At 51.3% G+C, this 22,729-nt stretch overlaps 9 protein-coding genes across 9 annotated transcripts; 5 read left to right on the forward strand and 4 right to left on the reverse strand.

The window, feature by feature from the left end:
- Nucleotides 1–301: 301 nt before the first annotated feature.
- On the forward strand, nt 302–2,180 carry PMZ80_008794 (uncharacterized protein; the record flags this gene model as incomplete). The annotated part of the gene is made up of 4 exons (XM_064877192.1): nt 302–538; nt 587–1,098; nt 1,149–1,308; nt 1,413–2,180. The coding sequence occupies 4 exons, from the start codon at nt 302–304 to the stop codon at nt 2,178–2,180; spliced, it is 1,677 nt and encodes a 558-aa protein (XP_064726694.1).
- Nucleotides 2,181–2,499: 319 nt separating this feature from the next.
- Nucleotides 2,500–2,877, reverse strand: PMZ80_008795 (uncharacterized protein; the record flags this gene model as incomplete). Its single annotated transcript, XM_064877193.1, has 1 exon — nt 2,500–2,877. One exon carries the CDS (start codon nt 2,875–2,877, stop codon nt 2,500–2,502), a length of 378 nt encoding a protein of 125 aa, XP_064726695.1.
- Nucleotides 2,878–3,213: 336 nt separating this feature from the next.
- Nucleotides 3,214–4,501, reverse strand: PMZ80_008796 (uncharacterized protein; the record flags this gene model as incomplete). Its single annotated transcript, XM_064877194.1, has 5 exons — nt 3,214–3,372; nt 3,424–3,982; nt 4,032–4,193; nt 4,286–4,386; nt 4,436–4,501. The coding sequence occupies 5 exons, from the start codon at nt 4,499–4,501 to the stop codon at nt 3,214–3,216; spliced, it is 1,047 nt and encodes a 348-aa protein (XP_064726696.1).
- Nucleotides 4,502–5,583: 1,082 nt separating this feature from the next.
- On the forward strand, nt 5,584–6,666 carry CAB2 (Phosphopantothenate--cysteine ligase cab2; the record flags this gene model as incomplete). The annotated part of the gene is made up of 1 exon (XM_064877195.1): nt 5,584–6,666. One exon carries the CDS (start codon nt 5,584–5,586, stop codon nt 6,664–6,666), a length of 1,083 nt encoding a protein of 360 aa, XP_064726697.1.
- Nucleotides 6,667–7,959: 1,293 nt separating this feature from the next.
- Nucleotides 7,960–9,374, forward strand: PMZ80_008798 (uncharacterized protein; the record flags this gene model as incomplete). Its single annotated transcript, XM_064877196.1, has 2 exons — nt 7,960–8,748; nt 8,802–9,374. 2 exons carry the CDS (start codon nt 7,960–7,962, stop codon nt 9,372–9,374), a joined length of 1,362 nt encoding a protein of 453 aa, XP_064726698.1.
- Nucleotides 9,375–10,043: 669 nt separating this feature from the next.
- Nucleotides 10,044–11,545, forward strand: PMZ80_008799 (uncharacterized protein; the record flags this gene model as incomplete). Its single annotated transcript, XM_064877197.1, has 2 exons — nt 10,044–10,181; nt 10,388–11,545. The coding sequence occupies 2 exons, from the start codon at nt 10,044–10,046 to the stop codon at nt 11,543–11,545; spliced, it is 1,296 nt and encodes a 431-aa protein (XP_064726699.1).
- A 2,735-nt stretch (nt 11,546–14,280) lies between these two features.
- On the reverse strand, nt 14,281–15,963 carry PMZ80_008800 (uncharacterized protein; the record flags this gene model as incomplete). Its single annotated transcript, XM_064877198.1, has 3 exons — nt 14,281–14,995; nt 15,046–15,397; nt 15,447–15,963. 3 exons carry the CDS (start codon nt 15,961–15,963, stop codon nt 14,281–14,283), a joined length of 1,584 nt encoding a protein of 527 aa, XP_064726700.1.
- Nucleotides 15,964–17,153: 1,190 nt separating this feature from the next.
- Nucleotides 17,154–18,425, forward strand: PMZ80_008801 (uncharacterized protein; the record flags this gene model as incomplete). Its single annotated transcript, XM_064877199.1, has 1 exon — nt 17,154–18,425. One exon carries the CDS (start codon nt 17,154–17,156, stop codon nt 18,423–18,425), a length of 1,272 nt encoding a protein of 423 aa, XP_064726701.1.
- A 1,361-nt stretch (nt 18,426–19,786) lies between these two features.
- On the reverse strand, nt 19,787–21,906 carry PMZ80_008802 (uncharacterized protein; the record flags this gene model as incomplete). Its single annotated transcript, XM_064877200.1, has 7 exons — nt 19,787–20,160; nt 20,215–20,304; nt 20,349–20,362; nt 20,412–20,605; nt 20,658–21,253; nt 21,306–21,499; nt 21,545–21,906. 7 exons carry the CDS (start codon nt 21,904–21,906, stop codon nt 19,787–19,789), a joined length of 1,824 nt encoding a protein of 607 aa, XP_064726702.1.
- Between the last annotated feature and the right edge of the window lie 823 nt (nt 21,907–22,729).

Genomic DNA, 22,729 nt, shown 5'->3' on the forward strand with positions numbered 1-22,729 from the left:
CATAGCGATCGGCTCAAAATCGACAGGAATGGCTATTTCTCAGCGATTACAAATTTTACCCTCCCGGCGTATCTCCATGTTGTTCCGCACGCTTCAGCCGCTGCTTCTCCAGAAACCTGGGGTACACGAGCGCCAAAACGGGTTGGGCAAGGGCACGCGAGCATCTGCTATATAGTTGTCGTGTCACCTCGCGATTCCAACATCTTCTCGTCGACAAGCAACGATCTTGAGCAACAAGGAAAGCATCAGCTCCACGAAATCACGTTCGAGTTCAGCAACTCGAACCAAAAGTACCGCCGCAATGGGCACCGAAGGACTTGTCGAGAAAGGTATCGTTGTCGATCATGCGGAGCACCGTCGAGACAGCACAGGCACAGGCCGCCGCCGTAGCAGCTTCGACCAGGCCAAGCTTGACATGATTTTGCCAGACAAGACTCACCTTGCAGAGGGCACGACAATGGACTCCATCGAAGATATGCCAGTCAGCTGGTTCGTTTGGCTTGTCGCATTCACGGCTAGCGTCGCAGGCAGCCTCTTCGTAGGCGGTCCATCCCTTTCCTTCAGAGACGATGCTAACTTATCATAGGGTTATGATACAGGCATCATTTCCGCCGTCCTTGTCTACCTGAGCAATGACCTTGACGGACGACCAGTCTCATCCAGCGAGAAAGAGTTGATCACATCGCTCTGCTCAGGAGGCGCATTCATCGGAGCCATCATTGCTGGTTTGACAGCAGATCAGTATGGACGAAAGATTGCTATCTATGTTGGATGTGCCCTCTTCACCATCGGCGCAGTCATTCAGGCTGCTTCTTATTCAATTGCGCAGATGGCAGTTGGCCGACTTATAGTTGGCTTTGGCGTCGGTTCAGCGGCTATGGTGGTCCCACTCTACATCGCTGAAATCGCCCCCACCAAAGTGCGAGGTAGGCTCATTGGTCTAAACAACATGTCGATCACTGGCGGTCAGGTCATCAGTTATGGTATTGGTGCAGCTTTCGCCCATGTTCCCCACGGCTGGAGATACATGGTTGGGCTTGGAGGCGTACCCTCCATCATACTCGGATGTCTACTGCCCTTCATGCCGGAAAGTCCAAGGTCAGTCATTTCTCACACCGATTCCAAATTCAATGTTTAACAATTTACAGACAACTTGCATGGCACGGAAAGGTCGAAGAATGCGCCAACGTTCTACGAAAGGTTTACAAGGGTGCGAGCGAGGAGCAGATCCGCAACAAGGTTGCTCTGATCGTTCACGCCTGCGAGGAGTCCAAGGAGCTTAACTATTCTCAGACCAGGTGGTCAAAGGTTAGTCCTCTTCAAATTCTTCTCTTCGAATATTTCTCTTCAATTTCTCCTTTTGAAATATTTCTCCTCAATTTCTCTTTTTTACTCCAGACTGACCTTCACAGATCAAGCAACTTCACACCGTACCAAGTAACCTTCGCGCACTGATCTGCGCATGCGGTCTCATGGTGATCAGTCAGATGAGTGGATTTAATACTCTAATGTACTATAGTGCCACGTTGTTCGCTATCTGCGGCTTTGAGAACCCCGTCGCCGTTGGACTCGTCGTGGCAGGTGGCAATTTCATCATGACCTGGATCAACATGATGTGCGTCGATCCCTTCGGCCGCAGACGACTTCTGATCTCCACTGTATGGGGAATGTCTGCCGGCCTCATCGCAGTAGCAGTGGCATTCAGCTTCATCCCCATCGACACGACCACACTGGAAGTTACAAGCAACAACATCCGAGCACCAGCAATCGCCGTCTTAGTCTTCATCATTTGGTTCGTCCTCTTCTACGGAGTGTCCGTCGGCAACACAGCCTGGATGAGCACTGATTTCTTCCCCATGGAAGTGCGCGCTATGGGTACTATGTGGCTCACATGCTCGTGTTGGGGGTCAAACATCATTGTTTCCTCGACTTTCCTCAGCATGATGAAGGGTATAACTCCGGTCGGAGCTTTCAGCTTCTATGCAGCTATTTGCGGTATTGGCTGGGTCCTGATATACTTTTTCTATCCGGAAGTTTCTGGCTTGACCCTTGAAGAGATCAAGGAGGTTTTCGAACACGGCTTTGGTGTCAGATATGCTCGGCAGCTCAGGAAGGATCGACGAGAAGAGATCAAGGAGAGAATGAGGAATAGTGAGAGGCCGTTGGCTGTCGGGCACTGAAGCGCGGTTGTGAACTATCAGGAATGAAGTTCAGAAGAAAGTACAGTAACTTCGAGCGACAGGCGCTGGGACGTTGGCTTGGATTCAATGCATGTCATGAGATTGATCCGACTTTTTGCTTTTGATCAACACTTGCGTACACAAGATAAGATGATTACTGACTTTATGCATTAATCTAGTAGGAATATAGGGAGGATATCAGAACTGTAGTTCCCTTCAGACGCCCGCTTCAACCTGAGACTCTGTCTTGCAAGCCCGGGATCGCCGCTATCACAAAACCCGCATGCTACGACTTCATGGTACATGATATTCACGCACTTCAAAACTGCTGGGTCGTACCAGGCTGTTCCTGCACACCAGTTGGTCCCCCCACAGTCGACCCGGTCGATCCGATGTTGCCCGCCGGCGTCGAATGTGCACCAGCACTTGTTGTGGGCGCTGCATTTGGCGCACCAGTCGTCGTTTGCGTCGTAGAAGTATTCTTGATGCCGTGGTTGTGGCCCACAGTCTGGTCTGCAGCTTTCATCTGGTTGACGCCCTTGTTTGCGATGCCCTCGTTCTTAGTCGTCTCGGCTGATTGAGTGTTGAATGCTTTGTCGGTCTCAGCCATGGCGGTGCCACGGATTGCTTCGCCGATGCCATGGATGCCTTTCACGCCGGACTTGATTTGGTCGCCTAGAGAGTTGCCGGAAGACATTTTGGTGAAAGTGATTGAGGTGTATTCTGATTCTGTTTGTAACGAGTAAGTAGTGGAACTGAGGAGATTTGAATAATTCACATACGGGATCTTGAAGAGAGTGTATTGTCTTCGGATAAGTACAAGTTCAAGCATCACCTGGTGCCGATGACGTAGCGCGGATTTGGAAATCCGAGAAGCTGTCATTCGTCAGATGACGTACGAGGGCTATGATTGGCTGACAAGACTTGACTCAAGTCACATGAGACATGAGCCGCAGGATAAGGATTGTGCCCGTGGGCCTGGCACTGGGCACAATACACGAAGACCATACACAACTTGGTGAATGTGAGACTCCTAAGCTACAGTCTTTGGCGCTACGACCTGGTGGCCGGCCTCAGAAGCCTCCCCGGCGCTCGATTGCACCTCAGGAAGTGGTCCACCAATTCCATCCTTTAGCCAATATCTATTCTTCTGATCCTTCTTCTTGATTAGGCCCCAGATGTCGAAAGGATCCTGTCTTACAATTAGCATGCCTAGCAAGCCCCTTTCCAGACGGCTGCTTACCACGAGCGTTACGAGGAAAGGTCTTTTGTCTATCATTCCTGGTCCTTGAATCTCGGTCTTGCCGTCCATGGCCAGATACACCTTATGATCGGCAGCCAGATAGCGCGCAGGCGGCCAGATGTTCATTATGTACGTGTTGATGAGCATCGGAACAAATTCGAAGACCCATACTGGCCATTCCCTGCTATTGGCGACGCTATTCCAGGGGTAGAAGAATGCTGCAGTCCGGAAACAGTTTCGAAGGAGGATAAGGATATTCGAGGCGTATAACTCGTACATTATGACCTTCATCTTGTAGTTGAAGACGCCCATCTTCCGCGCTCGGTAGTGGAACTGCACATTCAAGGACATGAAGGCCAGAAACATCCCCAGTAAGAGGAACAACGACACTTTGACTAGGTCGAGTCCAGCTTTGCGCGCAGCTTCTGTTGCGTCGGCGTTGGCGGCCCTCACGGCACCATTAGCTGCAATGGCGTCTGCAATGCCATCCAACGCGATGAATGTAGACCACACTCGACCAGGATGGATAGGCGAGAGGTAGGGAAGGTAATAGAGTGCTCTATTCTGCATCAGCGCATGCTAATACCAGATGCCTAACAACGCCTCACCTGCCAAAGATGAAGTAGTTCGCGCCATTGTATACTGGTGGTGCGACGAACAACAAAACCTGCGAAGCGATGAAAATGTCTAGTTTGTCGGTATGGTAGGACCCATATTCGCGGAGAATGAAGCCGGCGGTGAAGATGAGCGAAGCCCTTTGGGTTTCAGTGCTGGTTCAATGGAAGAACAGTTTGAGTCAGTGTTGGCCAGCTTCGAAGCTCGCCAACACTGCCTTGGATTTACACCCGATTGAGCCACTCACCAGGGTAGCAGGAACCCGATCCGGTAGGACTTATACTTCAAGTTGTTCTGCCAGATATGCCCGAAGCCGGAAAATGTGAACAGAACAGCAAATGCTATGGACTGCACGATCGTGTGAGCTTTGTGCAACGAGACTGAAGGCTCAACGTACGGCTCCATGGACAGGATTATAGATGAAGTAGTTAGTGACGCCCTGCGGCGGGGCGACTCCAGACATGTCTGTGGTTAGGTTGAAGACTGAGAATTGATGGCTCAACGTGTCTCTAGGAAGAACCGTTGGCAGATGGGAATGTCGAGCACATTACAGAGGCCGGTGGGCATCTTAAAGTAGGTATGCATTGATTCCAAGCCAAAGGCAGACTTGACGTGAAAGAGATGAGGCATTCTCTGAGTGATACCTTAGGGATCGTATCTGGCCTCGCCAAAGACATCAGAAAACGTACGGCTGTACGAGTTCAACTCGCGACATGGTAACTGGAATGGGAAAGGTCTGCGAGCTTGATTGCTTGCTCCAATCAGAGTCGGGGCTGCGAACCCGGGGTGTGCCAGGTTCACAGGTTCACACGCCAACAGAGCGTTGGAAGTTCTCCGCGACATTCTGACACATCCCTGTGCGCCGCGTCCAGGCAACAGAGATACAGTTGCGCTGTATGGCTTCAAGCTTTTGGTCGAGGCGACCTTACGGGGATTGCAGGTCTGCCTCAAGGAACAGGAGACTTGAAGCGAATACGTCCGAGATCATCAATTAGGAGGCTGAAAATAGACTCAGAATCGTGATGCCTGGAACTCTAGATAGTAAGCGAGGTATTCATGATCACGAGACTGCACTCCGTGGCCCTGTTGCTGGACCGATCATATTACGGTGAGCTTTCCATTGAATAGCGCAAAATCACTTGCAAGACCCGAGCCGAGGATGCAGAAGCTCGCCCAGCGCAGCCAGGGGTTCCTTGACCTGGCCGGCGACGGTCTTAGACCGCAAAGGAGCTATGTCATAAACTTACATGTGTTTGCATCTGAGGTATCAACACGAGCTTGTTCTTGAGAAGTGACACAGTTGTGATGAGATTCGCTGTAGGTGCTCAAACCTTCGGTGCAGAACTGGTCATAAGAGAAACAGAACTGTCGATCAAAAGGGAATTTGTGGTCCCTCTTCTGCTTTCTCTGCCACGTCTAAAGGTAAGTGCGTATCGATAGTTGACATCTGCCACAAGACGACTTGCTGGGTTACCACGACTTGAAAGCAAACCTACACACTAAACACGCTACCTTAAAACGTCACGAAGACAACTGCGGGACACAATGATTCCAGACGATTCTCAATCAAGATACTTCACAAGCAATCCCACACCAAAGGCCTTGAGTAAGCACGAGGCTCTAGTCCGTGAATTCGTTGATTACCATGTTTCAACGAATCCAAACACCCGGATTGCGCTCGTCACTTCAGGAGGCACAACCGTTCCGCTGGAGAACCAGACCGTCAGGTTTATCGATAACTTTTCGGCCGGTACAAGAGGCGCCACTTCCGCAGAATACTTCCTAAGAGAGGGGTACGCGGTCATCTTCCTTCATCGTCAATATTCCCTGCTGCCATATTCGAGACATTTTAGTCATAGCACCAACTGCTTTCTAGACTTCATGGACGAGTCAGGAGATGGTGAGGTTGTTGTGCGCCAAGAATATCAGCAGAAAATGAGGCGTGTTCTGGAAGAATACCAGTATGCGAAGAAGAACCGGCTCTTGCTGCTGCTGCCCTTCACCACTATAACCGAATACCTCTTCGAGCTTCGCAGTCTTGCCACTTTGTTGCAACCACTGGATAGTCGGGCGTTGTTCTACCTGGCGGCAGCTGTGTCCGACTTCTTCATCCCACGCGAAAGGATGAACGAGCACAAGATCCAGTCTTCCGAGGTCGAGAATGGCAAGAAAAGTGGTGATGGAAAGCAGCTGGTTGTCAATCTGGACCCGGTGCCAAAGTTCCTGACCACTTTAGTTTCTCAGTGGGCCCCTAGAGGTAGCATGATCGTCAGTTTCAAACTAGAGACCGATCCCAGCTTGCTGGTGTCAAAAGCCGAGCAGGCTCTCGAGAAATACGGACACGATCTCGTTATAGGCAATCTGCTAACAACCCGAAAGTGGGAAGTCGTCTTCGTCACTAAGGGAGGTCAAGAGCGGTGGGTTCGTGTGCCCAAAGCAAAGCGGTCAAGAAGCGTCTCCGGTATTGAAGAGTTAGTCGGCAGGGCGGAGAAGAACAAGCCTTCTGATGAGGAAGTTGATTTGAGTGGAGGTGAGGTTCATGAAGGCCTCGAGATTGAGAGTTTGATTATTCCGGAGCTTGCGGTGCTTCATCAAGAGCGAATCAATAATGGATCGCAAAGGGCTTGAACTCTCGTCCTACAGCAGCAGACTTGAGAAAATGTACTGGCGGCTAGCCCAGAGAAGCAACACCTCCGACAGCCGAATAATGCTATTTACGGTGAAATGAAGATACAAGACACCAACAAACACCAGATCTACCACAAAAGAAGCATTATTATTGTAGATGCAAATCATTTGGACTTTTGCAGCAAGGTTGGTCTTGTTTCAGCGCAAGATTCTTCCACAAGCGTTGCAATAATGCAGAAGCGCAGGAGAGCTTCAGGCAATGGTACGCGGATCGCAAACAAGCCTTAGCAATTTCGGGCAACCGTGGATTCGTGGAGCAGCCACATTTGGACTCGATGGGCTAGAACGGGGTCACGATAGGAGTTGATCTGCTGATCATCGCATCTACGAGTACATCACCTTCGCATCTGTGCATCAACAGGGAAAAATATAACTGTCATTGGTTGGACAAGCATTCAAAATAATCTACAAAGGTCCATTTGTAGAACATGCAGTCTCTAGGACTTTCAGCTCGACATTATCGATGACTGCTTGCTATGCAGTATGACTATCCTTACATTCTTCGGACTGTGATGTGCTTTTTTCAATATTTGTGATGCCCATCGGCGAGGGTTCGCAGGAAATCTCACTACTATGGGAACAGCCGGCAGTTACTCGATGGTGGCGCCTCCGTTCTTTGGTAGCTCGAAGGTGCCTGAGATCGTCGCTTCCTTTTTCCTGCTGGCTCCTTCCGCCGGGCCAATGACGCAAAAAGCATTTTGCCCAAACACTATTTCGCGAGATTCATGCCCTGCTAACAAGTTAACTATTAGAAGTCTGCCTACACAGCTAGATAGTGCTGCTTGAAACAGCGCCGCATGCTGTAGTTGAATTGAAGCCATTATTCAAAGGTTAAATCGACCCCGTCTCACAGCCGGACTTGATCCATTCGGCTAGCCCGCGTAATCGTTGCAGCGATCAGGGCCACTACTCCTGCACCCCTCCGATCGTACTGGATAGTCGCGTTAACAGAAGTCTTGCGGGTCAAGAGCTTTCAGTGGTATCCTGTTCTTATTTCTGTGTGAATTGACTTCTACAAGCTTTTTACGAGCCTCGAGGTTGTTCAGCACTTTCCGCACTGGTTCGAATGCTAACCTATCATATCGGCAATGAAACCGAGGTAGAACGGCAGCATCTCGATCGTGGCAGACTTTGGTTACTGCACAGTGGAATCCTGGTCCGATGGCTGTCAGTCAATTCCCGGCTGCATATTCGAATCCGACATTCGTCTCTCGCAAACGCAGTCGTACAGAAATGCAATGCTCGACACCAAAGTCAACATCTAAATGGATCGACGAAGAGGTCTACAGAAGCAGCGTCCTTTCGCTACCTCCATGCGGATCAGAAAGTGAAGCAGATGAGAACCTCCAACGCGACGCCCGGGAGCTTGGACTCGTACCCGACCAAAAGACCTTGGATGTGAGCGACATCGCCTCATCTTTGTCAGCTACCACCATAGCCTCAGAACCCAACCAAGGTTCCATCATATCTCAGTCCACGGCACCAACGTCCTGCGGCTCGAGTGAACGACGGCCGAGCACGAGTCTGTCGAGTAGATCTGCACGAGGCGGTTCGCACTTCGAGATGCCCGCCATAGTGACCGACATGGAACGAAAGCGGCATGCTGGCTTCAAAAGTGGACTGCGCAAGATGACAAACTTCCGGAGGAAGAAGATATCAGGGTCTAATACGCCTTCGATGGTCAGCGTCAAAAGCCAGGTGACCGGCACCGCTGCGACCGGATCGATTTCGGATCCTTCCAAGGGCGCAGTTTCTATCAAGTCCGGGCGCAGTTCCGCTTCACACGACTCGCCCTCAACGAAGGACATATTCGAAACGGAAGCGCTGGTGGACGAGCAGGCTAGACAAAGGTCTATGGAATGCCAACAATTACTCGATATAAGGGCGCGGCAGCTCGACGAGAAGAGAAGGTTTCTGGAGTATCAGACAAGATTAGTTAAGCAGCTTCTCGATGAGCGGGACGGGCAGAAGGCTGGAAAGAGAGAGAAACATGCACAACAAATCGCGGATCTGGAGGCAAAGGTACGTATTTATATGTCTAGAATGAGATGTTGTGCACTGACATATGCTATAAGAACGAGAAAGCAGTTGAGGCACTGGAGGCGCGGCAGCTGGAAGACGAGTTGAAACAGCAAACAGAGCATGAACTAGCAAAGAGATCCATCCAGACACGTCTCAAGCACATGGAAGCATATTGCCATACTCCATCACCGCCTCAGTCGCCCTTGCAACTGGACTTCGATTACCGACCCTCCGTAGACTCAATTGTCACTCTTCCTGAGCGACAAGTGACACAACAGCACTACGAAAATTTGGCACAAGCTTACCACGACCGCGACAACATGGCAAATCTGCACGCCTCGAAGATCAACGTCCTTCGCGGCAAGCAGAAGAGAGCTTTGCAGAATTTTGTAACGAAGAAAGAGCGAGAAATAGAGCAAATGGAAAACGAACACGAAAAAGAGCTGGACTCTACCGACCTCGAATACGCCCGGCTGGAAACCGAGATTAGGGAGGAATTTGAAACGAAGCGTATAAAACTGGAAGCACGGTGGAAACTACAAGCCCTTATCGAGAGAACAAGGGTGGAAAAGAGCACTGGCTTGAAGCATCAGGGTTTGCCCGATATTTCTTTCGTTGAGGCATGAACGCCTCCTGGAATACGACCAGAACCACTCTCACGGCTGTGCCGCGCAATGCGATCTATGTCATGCGATATATACCCTTTAAGCGATTTGATACACAATGGAGCTATATAGCTGGTACATATAACTGGCTATCCTTACACACAGGTAAATGAACATGATTAGTGCTTCGGCGGATCTTGACTTCCCATTGAAACGCATTGGAAATGCTGTGCTCGTCCGAACAGCGTACTATCGTTGTTAGACTCCTCGGTGTGGTCGTTCACTGGCAATGATGACGGTCCTCACCACTATGAAACCTATGGTTTGGCATAAGCCTACGCCGTCTATCTTAGCTACTACAGTAAGCTTTCTTCGTAGGTTATTCACCCCCAGGTTCTTCAGGGGTAGTACCTTGTCAATCAGAGTTGTCCCACTAGGCTGATCGCCTTATGCGGAAATCTCCGTTAACGTCTTCAGTTCGTGCCTGCCGAGGTGTTTTTCGGGTGCTTTCGCCTGTCGGCTTCTGCTTTGTCTGGCTGTTGCACCGCCCGGAGATGTCCTCAGAGTACTTTCTCAGGTACATCACGGGGCTTTGACTGTGGTAATTCCGCCACGAGCAGCACACATGTAACATCATGTACTGTCTAGCAGTTTCAGCAGGCTAACCAATGCACGAGCGTCGAGTCCAACATGGCAAAGGACGATGGCAGCCTCAATATCAACAGAGCTATCTGTAATGCCGCTGGCGATGCAGAAAGAGTCGAAATGAGCGCGCCTGCCGACTCATCGCGGATGATGCAAGCCATATTTCTGAAGGATCATGTGAAGGTAGGTGCATCCAGGCGGAACCAAAACATCGAAAGCACCACGCATTTTGCCTGAACTTAGATCGTTCTACTTTGGGTTGTTCCCGAATGCATATGTGAAGCGGAATACCATCTTTACCCGTTCGAAGACAAACCAACATTCGTCCAAGGTGCCCATATACATGTCCAACACCTTCAAACCCCTGCTGACACCTGCTGTGTCCGTAGCGTCTCATCGACATCCAACCCTCCTACATCCCCCGACCAACATTCGAATCGTACCTCTCCTCACTACGAGAGAAGAAACGCCCCCTACCCCGTGAACCACTCCTTCACGTCAAAATCACCCACACCGCCATCAACCACGTCGACCTCCTCTACGCCCACGGCGTCCATCAGAACAACAAGTCCGGCCTCTTCGTCCCGCCATTCACGCTAGGTCTCGAGTTCAGCGGTATTGTCTCGGATGTATACAATCCGCAGAACCAAGCATGTCATTTCCGACCAGGAGACAAGATATGGGGTGGCTCGATAGGTACTCACGCCGAGGAACTGGTTATTCCTGCGTCGGCTGTGCATCGTCTCCCCAGTCCATTGTGGTCGTTGCATGATGTGGCGGCTATAGGAGCAGGAACGATTCCTGTCTCGTATGGGGCGTTGACGACTATCGCGGGGTTGAAGGCAGGAGAAGTGATCTTGGTGCATGCTGCCGCCGGTGGATTGGGCGTCTATGCTGTTCAGATTGCTAGGGCTCTGGGTGCGAAGGTTATCGGAACGGTTGGTTCCCAGCATAAGATGGCAGTAGTGGAGGAGCTACTCCGAGATCCGCAAACTGGTCGTATACCAAAAGGCGAGGGTGTGATTAACTACAGCAAGGATGGGTGGGAGAAGGAAGTGGTCGCACTGTGCAAGCAGACTGGAAAGGACGGCGTCGATGTCGTCTATGATACGGTTGGTTTGGTGCTGAAATCTATCAGATGTACAACGTTCAATGGTAGAGTTGTTGTTGCGGGCTTTGCTGGCCGGACTGGCACTGGTGCAGAGGCGGTTGAGGAGCTGGAGAAGATTGCCGTAAACAGAATACTGCTGAAGCAGATCAAGCTGCTGGGGTACAGGTTCGGCGAGACGAGTCGGAGGTTGCCACACGAGACGGTGAAGATGTGGCAGGGTCTGGATGAAATGCTGTCAAAAGAGCCGAGGGTCATCAAGCCCGTGGTATATCAGACGTACAAGGGACTAAATCACGCCAACGAGGCTATGGAAGCGCTTCATAAGCGGCAAGTCTTCGGAAAGGCGATTGTGGAAGTCTGCGATGAAGAAGAAGCGATGCGGCAAGTCCTTCAGCGGTCGAAGCAGGCAAGCACAACTTTTTCAGCAAGGCTATGAAGAAGTCGGTCCTGCATTCTGTTTCACAAGGTGCACAGTGATCGGAAGCCATGTTCACTGAAGCTGCAGTTTGCAATCAGTTCAAAACTTCGATCATTTCAAGGCCAGCTGAGCTTTTGTGTCATTGTCCAGCACATCAGACCTTGCCATCCGAATCGTGACTCGACACCTTCGTCGTTCCGAAATGCTCTAAAGGACCACCTGGTCAAGCGCCGCAGTCCAGCTTTGCCACACATGCTGCCATCTGTAAAGCATTTCTCAGTTTGGAACTTATAGCTCTTTCCGTACTTGTGCATCGCTTTTCGATTTCCTAGCCGCATTAGGTAAGTCGAAGGTGATGACGAGCAATATGACTCTCTAATCAGACCTGGTCCGAGGGCGTATCGGCACTGTTGTGCTAGGGCCTCAGACTGCATGTCGGCCATCGAAGGCCTGTGTGTGGTGTGCATCTTTCCATCAGAAAAGGATTTTGCTTCCTGAACGCCCTTCTGGCCGGGTATCCCACTCATGCGACAGTCGCTGCAATAGCTCGGCCGTATACACTTGCCAGTGCTGCTCAGAGGTTCCAACTCGTGTGCGGCTGATGATGCAGCTCCTGGTCAAGCGAGTGTATATACCGCATGGCTTCGGTTGGAGACGAGCCCAGCTTGATCTCTATCTCTGTTGCATTCACGAATGGTGAGCCCACAACCACGCAATTGCCTGCTCCTTCCCTGTCCTATCGATGCTCGAGGGACTAGGCGCGAGGCCAGATGTTGACGGAAGCCGCGACGGCTGCTGCCAACCTGATAATACAAATGATCAGGAGTCGTAAATGGGGCCATCACACCGTGCCTGGACTGCGAGAAAGCTGGTCCAGCTGTAATTCATGGCACAGTTTGCGGTCGTGGTGCTTTGGATTCATACCGAGTTTCTAGTGACTTGTGGGGATCTCCCTTCGAATGTCACCGGATCACTCCCTGTAGGCTTCCCAGTCAAGCTTGTTGCGACGCAAGCTATGCAGCTTCAATCGTTCGTCCGCGACTCCACTGTAAACAACCACCAACGTTAGACCTGTAATTGAGGCAGCCGCCATTCTCCTCGACCTCCCAATTCAGGCAACCGTCATCTAGCAATAGTTATCAGCATAGATTTCAACCGAGAGACATCAACTTACGGCTTCTGTAATTCATGCACCCACCCGCACTCTCATAGTTCATACAGCCATCCTCACTCCGGTAATTCATGCATCCGTCCCTACTATCGTAATTCATACACCCGTCGGTCTTCAGCGGTCCTTGGTAACCGGAGTTGTAATTCATGCATCCGTCCTGATTGTCGTAGTTCATGCAGCCGTGGACTTTGTACTCCGGGCCATATCGGCCAGAACTGTAATTGAGACAGCCTTCCGCTCTACCTGGTCCGGAATTCAGACGTCCTGGGGGGTCCTCACCGTCTCTACTGCAGTGGTGGGTCCCGCGGGTTCTACGGGGTAGATGGGGTGCGTCGTATGGTGGAGGTGGCTCCATGTGTGGGATTGTGGTAGTTGGCTGCTGTGTAATCTCGTCGTGCGATGGCTGGCGTTCTTGAGTCTCAGGTTGGCGTTGGGTGACTTGGCCGGGGTCTCCACGGGCCTGCCTTTCGCGCTCCTGCCGCCTCAGCGCCGCTTTCGTCGTTTCCGTCATTGTTGCTGGACTGCGAAAAGTCAACAGGTCTTGTAAGCAGATGATATCTAACGATTTAGTGTTGTAGTCAATGGTCTGACTCTGCTGGTCCAGTATGTGCTAGCTGGGTCAAGGCCAGGACGTAGAAGCTGCCCAGTGGAAACATTATAAGAATCGCGACACTTTTAGGTCAGTGACCGCTTATGAAGATATCTGTGCTGCTCAACCGAGCACCTAGGCTGTTTGATGCTGGAGACTCCTCATAAGCTCGTACTAAATACGCAGTTGCCTGAGGCTTTCTCCGATTAGTCCTAGCGTCCATGGAAGCCACATTCAGGCTTCACAAATCTCTGCAGAGCAATTGGTTCGACTAGTTGAGGGGAACGATGTTCTTTTGGTGGCTGGTATTCCGTTAGCACCGCGGGCATCACCGAGCTGAAAGTTGCAGGGGTGCTTCATCTACTGTCAGTAATGTTACCGGCAACCACTGTCTGCCTTGCTGTGCGCCCGATGGGCGCCACAAAAACAGTCTGGGGTTTGCAGTGTCATAATGCATCGATGTGACGTCTTCATCGTGGTTCTGGCGATGTCAAATGGTCCGCTGGTAGGTACCAGCGACCAAGCAGGAAGCTGTCCGTCATAGAGCGTAAAGAAGATATATGGAAGTCACGCCACAAGAGGGTGATTTCACACAATCGCGGAAGCTCAGCACTCGAGCACTGACCGGCTTGCCAAAGCTTGTCAAAGACTGTGACATGAAAACATGACCGAGATTGTACGCCTATTCAGCTTTCTGCCAGGTAATGAGTGGGAAGAGCTCCTCGAGCTCGAGACCAGCTCCACTTGGCTCAATTACGGAGCGCCAGGAACGCCATCTGGGCAGATGTCCAAGTAAGTATTAAGATGCCCTTGTGGATAAGCCTAATAAGCCTATCAGCTTTAGAAATTGCTGTCGCTGGAGAGGCCGTTGAATTGTAGGGACGTCTAAAACCTGAAGCTCTCTATCCATGAATTCCGTCTATGTCTAACCATATGTAGTACTACTATCCTACAGTTTGCCGGCACCACCGAAGCTGACGCTGCTTATCCCTCCTAAGTGGCCTTGCTATTTACCCGGTGAACATCAACACTTCCCCTCTTCTCCTCAATCTGCTGCACGGTACCCTCCATACCCATCTCAGCAGCGAGCGCAGCACCCTTGTGAGACGCAGCGCCACCTGCAATAATAGCAGCATCGCCGTCGAAGAACTTGGCGATCTCCTCAAGGGGAGTGTTTCTGGTCTCGACGTAGAAGAACCAGACCACTGCGAGCTCAACAGCAAGCCAGCAGCAGTAGAAAATGTAGTACTTCCACTTGATGTTGTCCAGCGCGATTGGGTTGACATATTGGTTGAAGAACAGAGCAAGATCGACACAGAGGAACATGACCGTCATACCCTTAGCTCGGATGTTGTATGGAAGAATTTCGACAGTGTATCCGACGAGGAGACCCGACCATGCCGTGTTGTATGCCAAGTAGTAAAGAAAGATCATGGCAATGACAGCGTTGGCTGCGCCGTGGTTACCGTCGATGGCGTATCGTGCGGAACAGATGGTCCAGACGATGAAAGTAACCAGCATGCCTGAGGTGGAGATGAGGAAGAGCTTTCTGCGACCGACTTTGTCGACGAAGAAGCACATGCCGACCGCAACGATGAGGTTGAAGATTTGTAGGCAGCCGTTGATGAGGTTCTGCGTGAGGGTGTTCGTGTAGCCTATGTCCTCGAGCACCTTGAATAGGTAGTAAGACACGAGACCATTTCCGGACCTGAAGCGAGTTAGCATGTTGATAGCAGTAGAGTGAAGGTCAAAACTCACCATTGAGAGAAGAAACCGGCGGTGACGAGAATGATGAGACGATGGCGGTTACCCTTGGTTCGGACCAACTCGAGCCAGCTGTTAGACTCAACCTCTTTTTCCAGTTGTAGGGTATCTCGAATCTCAATGAATTCGCATTGCACCATCTCATCCTGGGCATTGCCGTTGGCGTGAACTTTCGCCAGAACCTGGAGCGCATGCTCGTCTTTGCCCTTCGAGATCAGGAATCGAGGGCTTTCCGGCACGAAGTAGATGAACAGGATCTGGATGGCGCTCGGGGCGAGCTGAGCAATGGTTGGAATTCGCCAAGACCAGTTATTATCAATGCGGGCAGTGCCGTAGGTCAACCATGCTGTGTGGTGTTAGTCACGGTTTAATATAAGAATAGCGAGAAAGCTTACCTGCAACAATCGAGCCAGCGTACCATGTCGTGTTGTAGATCGTGGTAAAGATCGATCGGTGCTGGGGGTGAACCAGCTCTGTGATGAGAAGGGGTGAAGCACCATGTGCAATAGCAACACCGAAGCCGATGAAGAACCTTGCACCAATGAACATGCCCAGGTTGATTGCAATGCTCTGCAAGACGACTCCGAAGACCATGATGATACATCCGATGAGTATGCCCATTCTTCGGCCGAGGATATCCACGGTGTAGGGAACGAATGGGATGGCGCAGATCGAGCCGATAGGCATGATAGCGTTGAGTATACCGAGGATGGAGCCATGCGGGTGGTTGAACTTCTCTTGCCATGGATCCAATGTCTGGAGGCCGTTCATCATAGATCCATCGTAACCGTTGGTTGCAGCAGTGAGGACCACCATCATCAAGCAGAAGTAGGTCTTCCGCAAGGATGGATCTTTGTACCAGGTCACTGCCGGGAATTGCCTTCCGGCGACTTCGAAGTAGTCTTTGCCCATGGTTGCGACTTGTGCTGAGCAGACAATAGATGAACGAAGTGTAGGATATCTGACAAGGTGAAGGAATGTAGAAGCAGAATGGCAGTCAATATATATCCAGCGTGTTGTCCTGCATCGCGAAAAAGCTTGTCTCCATCTCACCACATGGTATAGGACCGCTAGCACAATACTGCATAGAACCGATACGCTCTAGAAGGTTTGCCTCCCAGCAGAATTGTCTTTTCCGACCAATGAAACTCCTCGCTGAGACTTATCAGGCATGGGATGGAGGCTTCGGTAGCTTGTTCTGGCCAAGGAGGATACACATCTCGTGTAGGAAGCTTGATCATTGGCGAGGATTGTGGCTGACAGCTCCGTATCACTGCGCCGAAGTCCTCCTCCCAAGTGAATGGGGCCTCCGTTAGCCATGTCCGGACGCAGAAGCTAACCCCATGGGCATAAGACGGGGTAGGAAAAGCGTCGAAGCACAAGAGCCGAGAAGATTAGAGGCTCGCTTCGAGCGTCGCCTTGAAATCCACCTTGGCTGGATGCCAATAACTGCACTTCACTCCGAACTGAATTTAACCAGAGCGTTGTGATTCGCAGCAAATTAACCGGCGATCCGGCACGTTGACAAAAGTGGGCCTCGGTTGATCTACCTTCTTTCCTGTGCACCGACGCCTCTTTGCGGCGCTCGTGATGCCCTCCGGCACATGCAGATGGCGCAAATCTACATGCCGGGCTTTCTTGCCTTGTGATTCAGATCTCTTTGGATATCAGCCTAAAAAGATCTCTGGAAGAGATTGTCCTTTCGAGCTGCTTCCGCAACCATGATCTGCTGTGGCGGGTGTTCATGGAGACTTCTCCGCAGCATCGATATCCTTGTCCCTTTGAATTCTAACGACAAGCGAGAACTGGACCAAGCTAATCTGCATGATCGAATGACGAGTTGATGCCTTTCTGAGCTGCCTCTTTCAGACTGAAGTACCACAAAGAAGCATTGGCGATGCCTCCCCTCAGATCCGTGCCTGAAATCAGGTAATTGCCAGGACCACAATGAGCCTCAATAGAGTCTTGTCGAGATTGCACCGGCAGATGGTCGATGGTGTTGATGGCCATGCAGAACGAAAGTAGATATATCATGCGCGTGCCCCGTTCCAATTAGATGCCGCAACATCATACTCGGAGTCGCCACTGCTTTCGTAACAGCTATGCCGTCCAAAGTAGCAGCTTTCCTAAGCTTGCTGGCATCTGCGTCAGTTGCCTCAGCAGTCCCGCAATCATGGCAGCCATGGTCAAGCGGCGCGTCAGCACCAGCGTCGAGCTCGAGTCCAGCACAGGCAACACCAGCTTCCACCAGTAGCGCCTCCTCTTATACAACATGCGGACCAGACTGCATTTGTCCCTATGCACCTCCATACCTCAATGAGCTCGCAGCAGCAGAAGGAAAGTACTTCGGCACCGCCACCGACCAACCTGGCACAGGTGAAGACACAGACATCATCTACCAGAAGATCCTCAACGGCACCATTTTTGGCCAAGTCACACCCGCCAATGGCATGAAGGGCATGAACACCGAGCCCGAGCTTGGCGTCTTCAACTATACCATGGGAGATGTCGTCGTCCAGATCGCGCAGGACCACAATAAGATCCTTCGCTGCCACAACCTGATTTGGTCAAGTCAACAACCCGAGTGGCTAACAAGTGAGAATTACACTTGGACTCGTGAGACCCTGCTGCCAGTGATGGAGAACCACATCAAGACTCTCATCACGCACTGGGCGGATGTCTGCCACGCCTGGGACGTCGTCAACGAAGCCTTCGCCAGCAATGGAACCCTGTCAGCATCACCTTGGCTCGATGTCATCGGACCAGACTACCTCCCTCTCGCCTTCCAGTATGCCCACGAGGCGGTGCAGTCCACGGGAAAGGACATCAAGATCTACTATAACGACTATGGCATCGAGTCGCCTAGCGAGAAGGTGGACGCTGTATACCAACTCGTGCGCGACCTGCAAGCCCAAGGCATACAGATCTCAGTCGGTCTAGAGTCCCACTTCACAGTCCTCGATCCCAACACTTTCGAAGCGCAATCCGCCGTCATGGCCGGCTTGCAAGACTTAGGCGTGACCTTTGCCCTCACCGAGCTCGATGTCCGCTTCCCTACCTTGCCGCCAAACGAGACGTACAGCTATGAGGCGCAGGCCTTCCGATACTGGGAGTCCGTCTCTGCATGCATGCAATACAGTGGCTGTGAAGGCATCACGGTGTGGGACTTTGCCGACCAATACAGCTGGATCCCAGCGACTTTCGAAGGCGAAGGAGAGGCAGACCTGTACAGTGCAGATTACACAAGGAAGCCGGCATATTATGCTGTTGCTGAGGCTTTGCAAGGACAGGCTTGTTCGGTTTGTGGAGATGTGAGCCAGTACGAGACGACCGACGCGGATACTTGTGCTGATCCATCTGGCAACTGCAACTAGTCGTAAGAGCCAGTCATGGCGTGGTGTCTTTTTCCATAGTCAAGCCAGGCCAACACATTCCTTCGACTTCACACTTTTGTTGATGCTTTGCTCGCTCGCATGCTGTTCTCCAGTAGTCAGTGTATGCCTTCTTTCCGTCCTCTGCTGTTGTGTTCGTCGGCCCATTCCAGTCGGCCTTATGCTCCTGGTATCAGTTTGCCACTCCAGCGTAGATCAGCTCGCGCCGGGCGCAATAACACTCGAACTGATGTTCCCAACCTCGTCAGTACTTGAAGTCAACTGCCATATCGTGTCCAAGGTGGAGTATCAACACCCGCATACAAAAGCAAAATCGCTCTTCCCTTCAAGGAGGCTCGTCCCTTGCATGGTGCTCGACTAACGCAGAGTCATCCTGCCTGCGCCGCTCAAACGTCCCTGTAGCATGTTGGCAGCCGGCCAGGCCGATCCGTCCAAGCCACCGGTATTCGCTGCCAGTGCTCCTCCTAACAACTTTCAACTAGGCCGCGTCATGGAACTCGTAGCTCTTCTTCCACGTCCAGCTGCGAAACCTGCAGCTGACGCTCACCCCGTCCGAGAGTCCATCATGATCTTCGAAACTCGTTTACTGAGATAGATTGCTCGTTCGTAGTGAGGGATTTCGTGACAAGAATAGAATTCTGGTCAAGTCAGCAAGCATCGCTCGTTCGCAAAGTCATTGGTGCCTGTAGCAACCAATTCTCGTATGACCACAGAGTTGTAGGGAGAGGTGTTGAACGGTGCACATGGTAGTCATCTCGTCGCCGGCGCTCAGACTAGCTCACGTCGCAGCCGCAATTTGTAGCCACCAACGTAGGACTCGCAGCGACTGTCTTGAGGGGCGCAGTTGGTGAAGCCGTCTGCGAAGTTGGCCAAGAATGGGTTCGGTTTCCGGCCCCAGCTGAAGCCTGGAGAAGACCGCGCGCCCAAAAGTCCTCGGCATGCTCAACCACTGCCTTCACCCGCTCGACAGTATTTCCTGTTAGTCCGTATTGCTGTGCGTGCATTAACGTCGGAGCATTTCATGGCACTTCACGATGCAAGATCCAGACTAAGAAGGGGAAGAAAAATTGTTTGGAGACATTCATTGATCAAAGATGCTCACGATTCCGTGAACATGAGCTTCGTCGATGTGAACTACACCTCCAGTCAGATGACTTCAGCTTGTGCTGTACATCTGGAAATGTTCCCAAGGCCCCTTGCCGAGTTCAGCTCACATATTGTCGTCAATCAATCCAGTAGCCATATGGCAGCGCATTACTTGTCATGATCCTGCTCAGCAACTCTCGCCATGCTCATCATCATCCCATGTTGACACCAGTACGTGTGATTAGGCAAGTCTCGACTTACCAACCACCACCACCAGAAGCAGCAGCGTTGCCGTTGCCCCACACATCTTCACGCTCGGCAACACCGTTGGCCTTACCACCACTTCCCCAGGCATCCTCGACCGGAGCAGTAGGCTGAGCTGGAGCACTTCCCCATGCGTCGTCGGCACCATTGGCCTGTTCGACACCGTCCATGGGCTCATTCTCCTCATCACCAGACTCGTCCTCAAAGTCAAGCTCCTGATCTTCAGCTGGCTTGTATTCTTCGAGAAAGTCAGGAACGTCCCACTTGTTCTCAACCAAGATCTTGGCTAAGAACGGAGCCATGTGCTCATCTCGTTCGTTGTAGAAGGAGGTGGCCAAGCCATTGTTGCCAGTACGACCTGTCCGACCTGAGTATCTGTTAGAGTCTGAAAAAAAGCAAAGGCACTCAGGAATGTGCTCACCGATTCGATGAATGTACTCGTCTTGAGGGTGGTATTCTGCGCCAGGAAGGTCGAAATTGATGACATGCATGACATTTCGTATGTCAAGTCCTCTGCCGCTCACACCAGTGAAATCATGATGGGAGTCTTTCCACTTCGAAAGGCACGGCTGTGAGAAGTTAGTAACGATCAACGTGGTCAAGGAAGGATCAGCTTACATTGCGTCTTCTCGCTCCAATTGAGTTCGATCAGAGTGGATTGAGGTTGTTGGAAGACCTTGGTTGAACAAGAAGTCGTCGATGATGTCGACGCTCTTCTTGGTCTGACAGAAGATCAAAGTTCGTGCCGGCGGCGAAGCAATCAAAAGGTCGTACAAGGCCTCCTTCTTTTTGTTTCTATCAACCCAGACGATCTACCAAGATGTTAGAGAGCATTTGATGAGTGCGATTAGTACGATGACTTACTTGCTGCTTGATGTGGTGCACAGTAGAGCCAGTCCGTCCGATGCGGATGCGAACATAGTCCTGCGCCAGATACTTCTTGGCAATTCGTCTCATTGTCTTGTCGAAGGTAGCCGAGAAGAGCAGAAACTGGTGCTGAGAATCCATGTTGGCACCGGCACCGTTCATGATCTTCTCCAGATCCTCGGTCCAGTCGTCTTGGAGCATCTCATCTGCCTCGTCGATGATGGTGAAACGGAGTCGTGAAAGTGTCAGAACATTGGAGTCACTCATGAAGTCAATGAGGCGACCAGGTGTGGCGATGAGGATGTCGCAACCCTTTTGGAGATCAATGCGCTGCTCTCCTGTCGGGCCTCCGCCATATGCGACACATGGTCGGAGCATGGATCGATAACAAAGGCGTCGAGCTTCGTCGAAGATCTGAATGCACAGTTCTCGGGTTGGTGCAACGACAAGGATGAGAGGCTCGCCTCGGACGTGCTCTCTCTTGTGGTCATAGTCTGGTCGCACATAGAAGGGTCGTGGCGCACACAGCTTCTTTGCCTTGCCCATGAGCTTGGACAGTGTTGGTGCAAGATAGGCTGCAGTCTTTCCTGAACCTAATGAAGGGTCAGTCTCGGAACGATTATGAACTGAAGTAACATTTGTTACCAGTTTGTGCCACTGCGATAACATCACGGCCTTTCAGAACAGATGGTATCGTGTATGCTTGAACTGGTGTAGGCACATCGTAGCCAGACATTCTGATGTTCTCGCGAATGATGGGGTGTAGACCAGCGTCATCGAAGGATCGAACAGGATTAGGTCTTTCGGTAGCCTCAGCGACGGTCTTGATCGAGAGCAGCCTGGCTCTGGTTAGCAGTGCAGTACAAGGATGTTGTCGACCTTACTCGTCAAAGTTGATACCCTTCTTGGCTCTCAACTCACTGCCGAAAAGCTCTTTCTCGAGTTCAGGAACTCTTGGTCCTACGTCGCCATACTCATCTTTCCACTCATACTTGCTAGCACGGGACATCCACCCAGGCAAAGCCTCGCCATTGAAGGGCTTGTCATCGGATGCCGCCTCGAGTGGTGCAGGTGGTGCAGCTGTAGCAGCATAGTTGAATGGTTGTTGTTCGACCCAGCCCTTCTCTCTGACCAGCTGAATCTTGGCTTCGTCTCTTGGCGGGCCTGTGGGAGCCTCGTTGGTTGTCTCTCGTAGGGCAACTTCTGGTGTGCCAGAGTTGGCAGGGGTGGTGTCCCAGTCAGCCATGTTGGGTCTTGTTGCTGAGAGGTCAGTATGTGAGTTCGTGGTGTGAGTGTGGAAGGACTGTGATGGAGCAATGTGGTAGTGTGAAACGTGGTTGGAGGAGGTGATGTTGAACAGTCTGTTGAATCGTGAAGATGAGGGACGAGTTGAGGGTAAGATGTCAACGAGAACACTTACTCTTAACGTTACCGGTAACCTGTGATAACGACGAGTACTAAGAAGAAGAAAGATGACCTTGAAAGATGACCTTCAGATACGAAACTGGTGTGGTAGGATATAATGGAGGGAAAGAAAATTTTGCAATGGTGCGAGGGCAAGAAGACCTTTAAGTAGGGCAGGAAGGAACGCGTTGATCAACCATTCTCGTCACTGCCTACTTGCCACGTGCAAAAAGTGTCAACAACAACTGAAGATCTCGAAGATTCTGATCAAGCTAGCTGCTTTGGGGTGGGGATCACCTGGCAATGACAGACACAGTACAGTCAGTGGCTGGGAACCGGCGGGAGAAGTGAGCGAGATGCAGTGGTGAAGTCTGCGCGACGTCGAGGTGAAGCAATTGCCGGAAGTCGAGGGCCTTGACGAATTTTACGCCTTCTCATTATGAGCTGCAGCTCTGCTTCTGGTAGAGGTCACCGGGACGTTCAGTGTTCACAATGGTTGGCTTCAGATCTGCTTGTCTCCTGTCGCCCAGTAGACGGGATGGTGGGATTGTTTGGGACGACTTTGTACTTTCCGATGCAGGAAACGGACAGTCTACGCGTCCAGCACAATCGTTTTTTGTTTTCCAATAGGGAATACCTCAATTGTAGAGGTCAGATACCGGAGT

Source organism: Knufia obscura, assembly GCF_036327395.1.
Source record: "Knufia obscura strain CCFEE 5817 isolate CBS 148926 chromosome Unknown scaffold_12, whole genome shotgun sequence".
NCBI lineage: Eukaryota > Fungi > Ascomycota > Eurotiomycetes > Chaetothyriales > Trichomeriaceae > Knufia > Knufia obscura.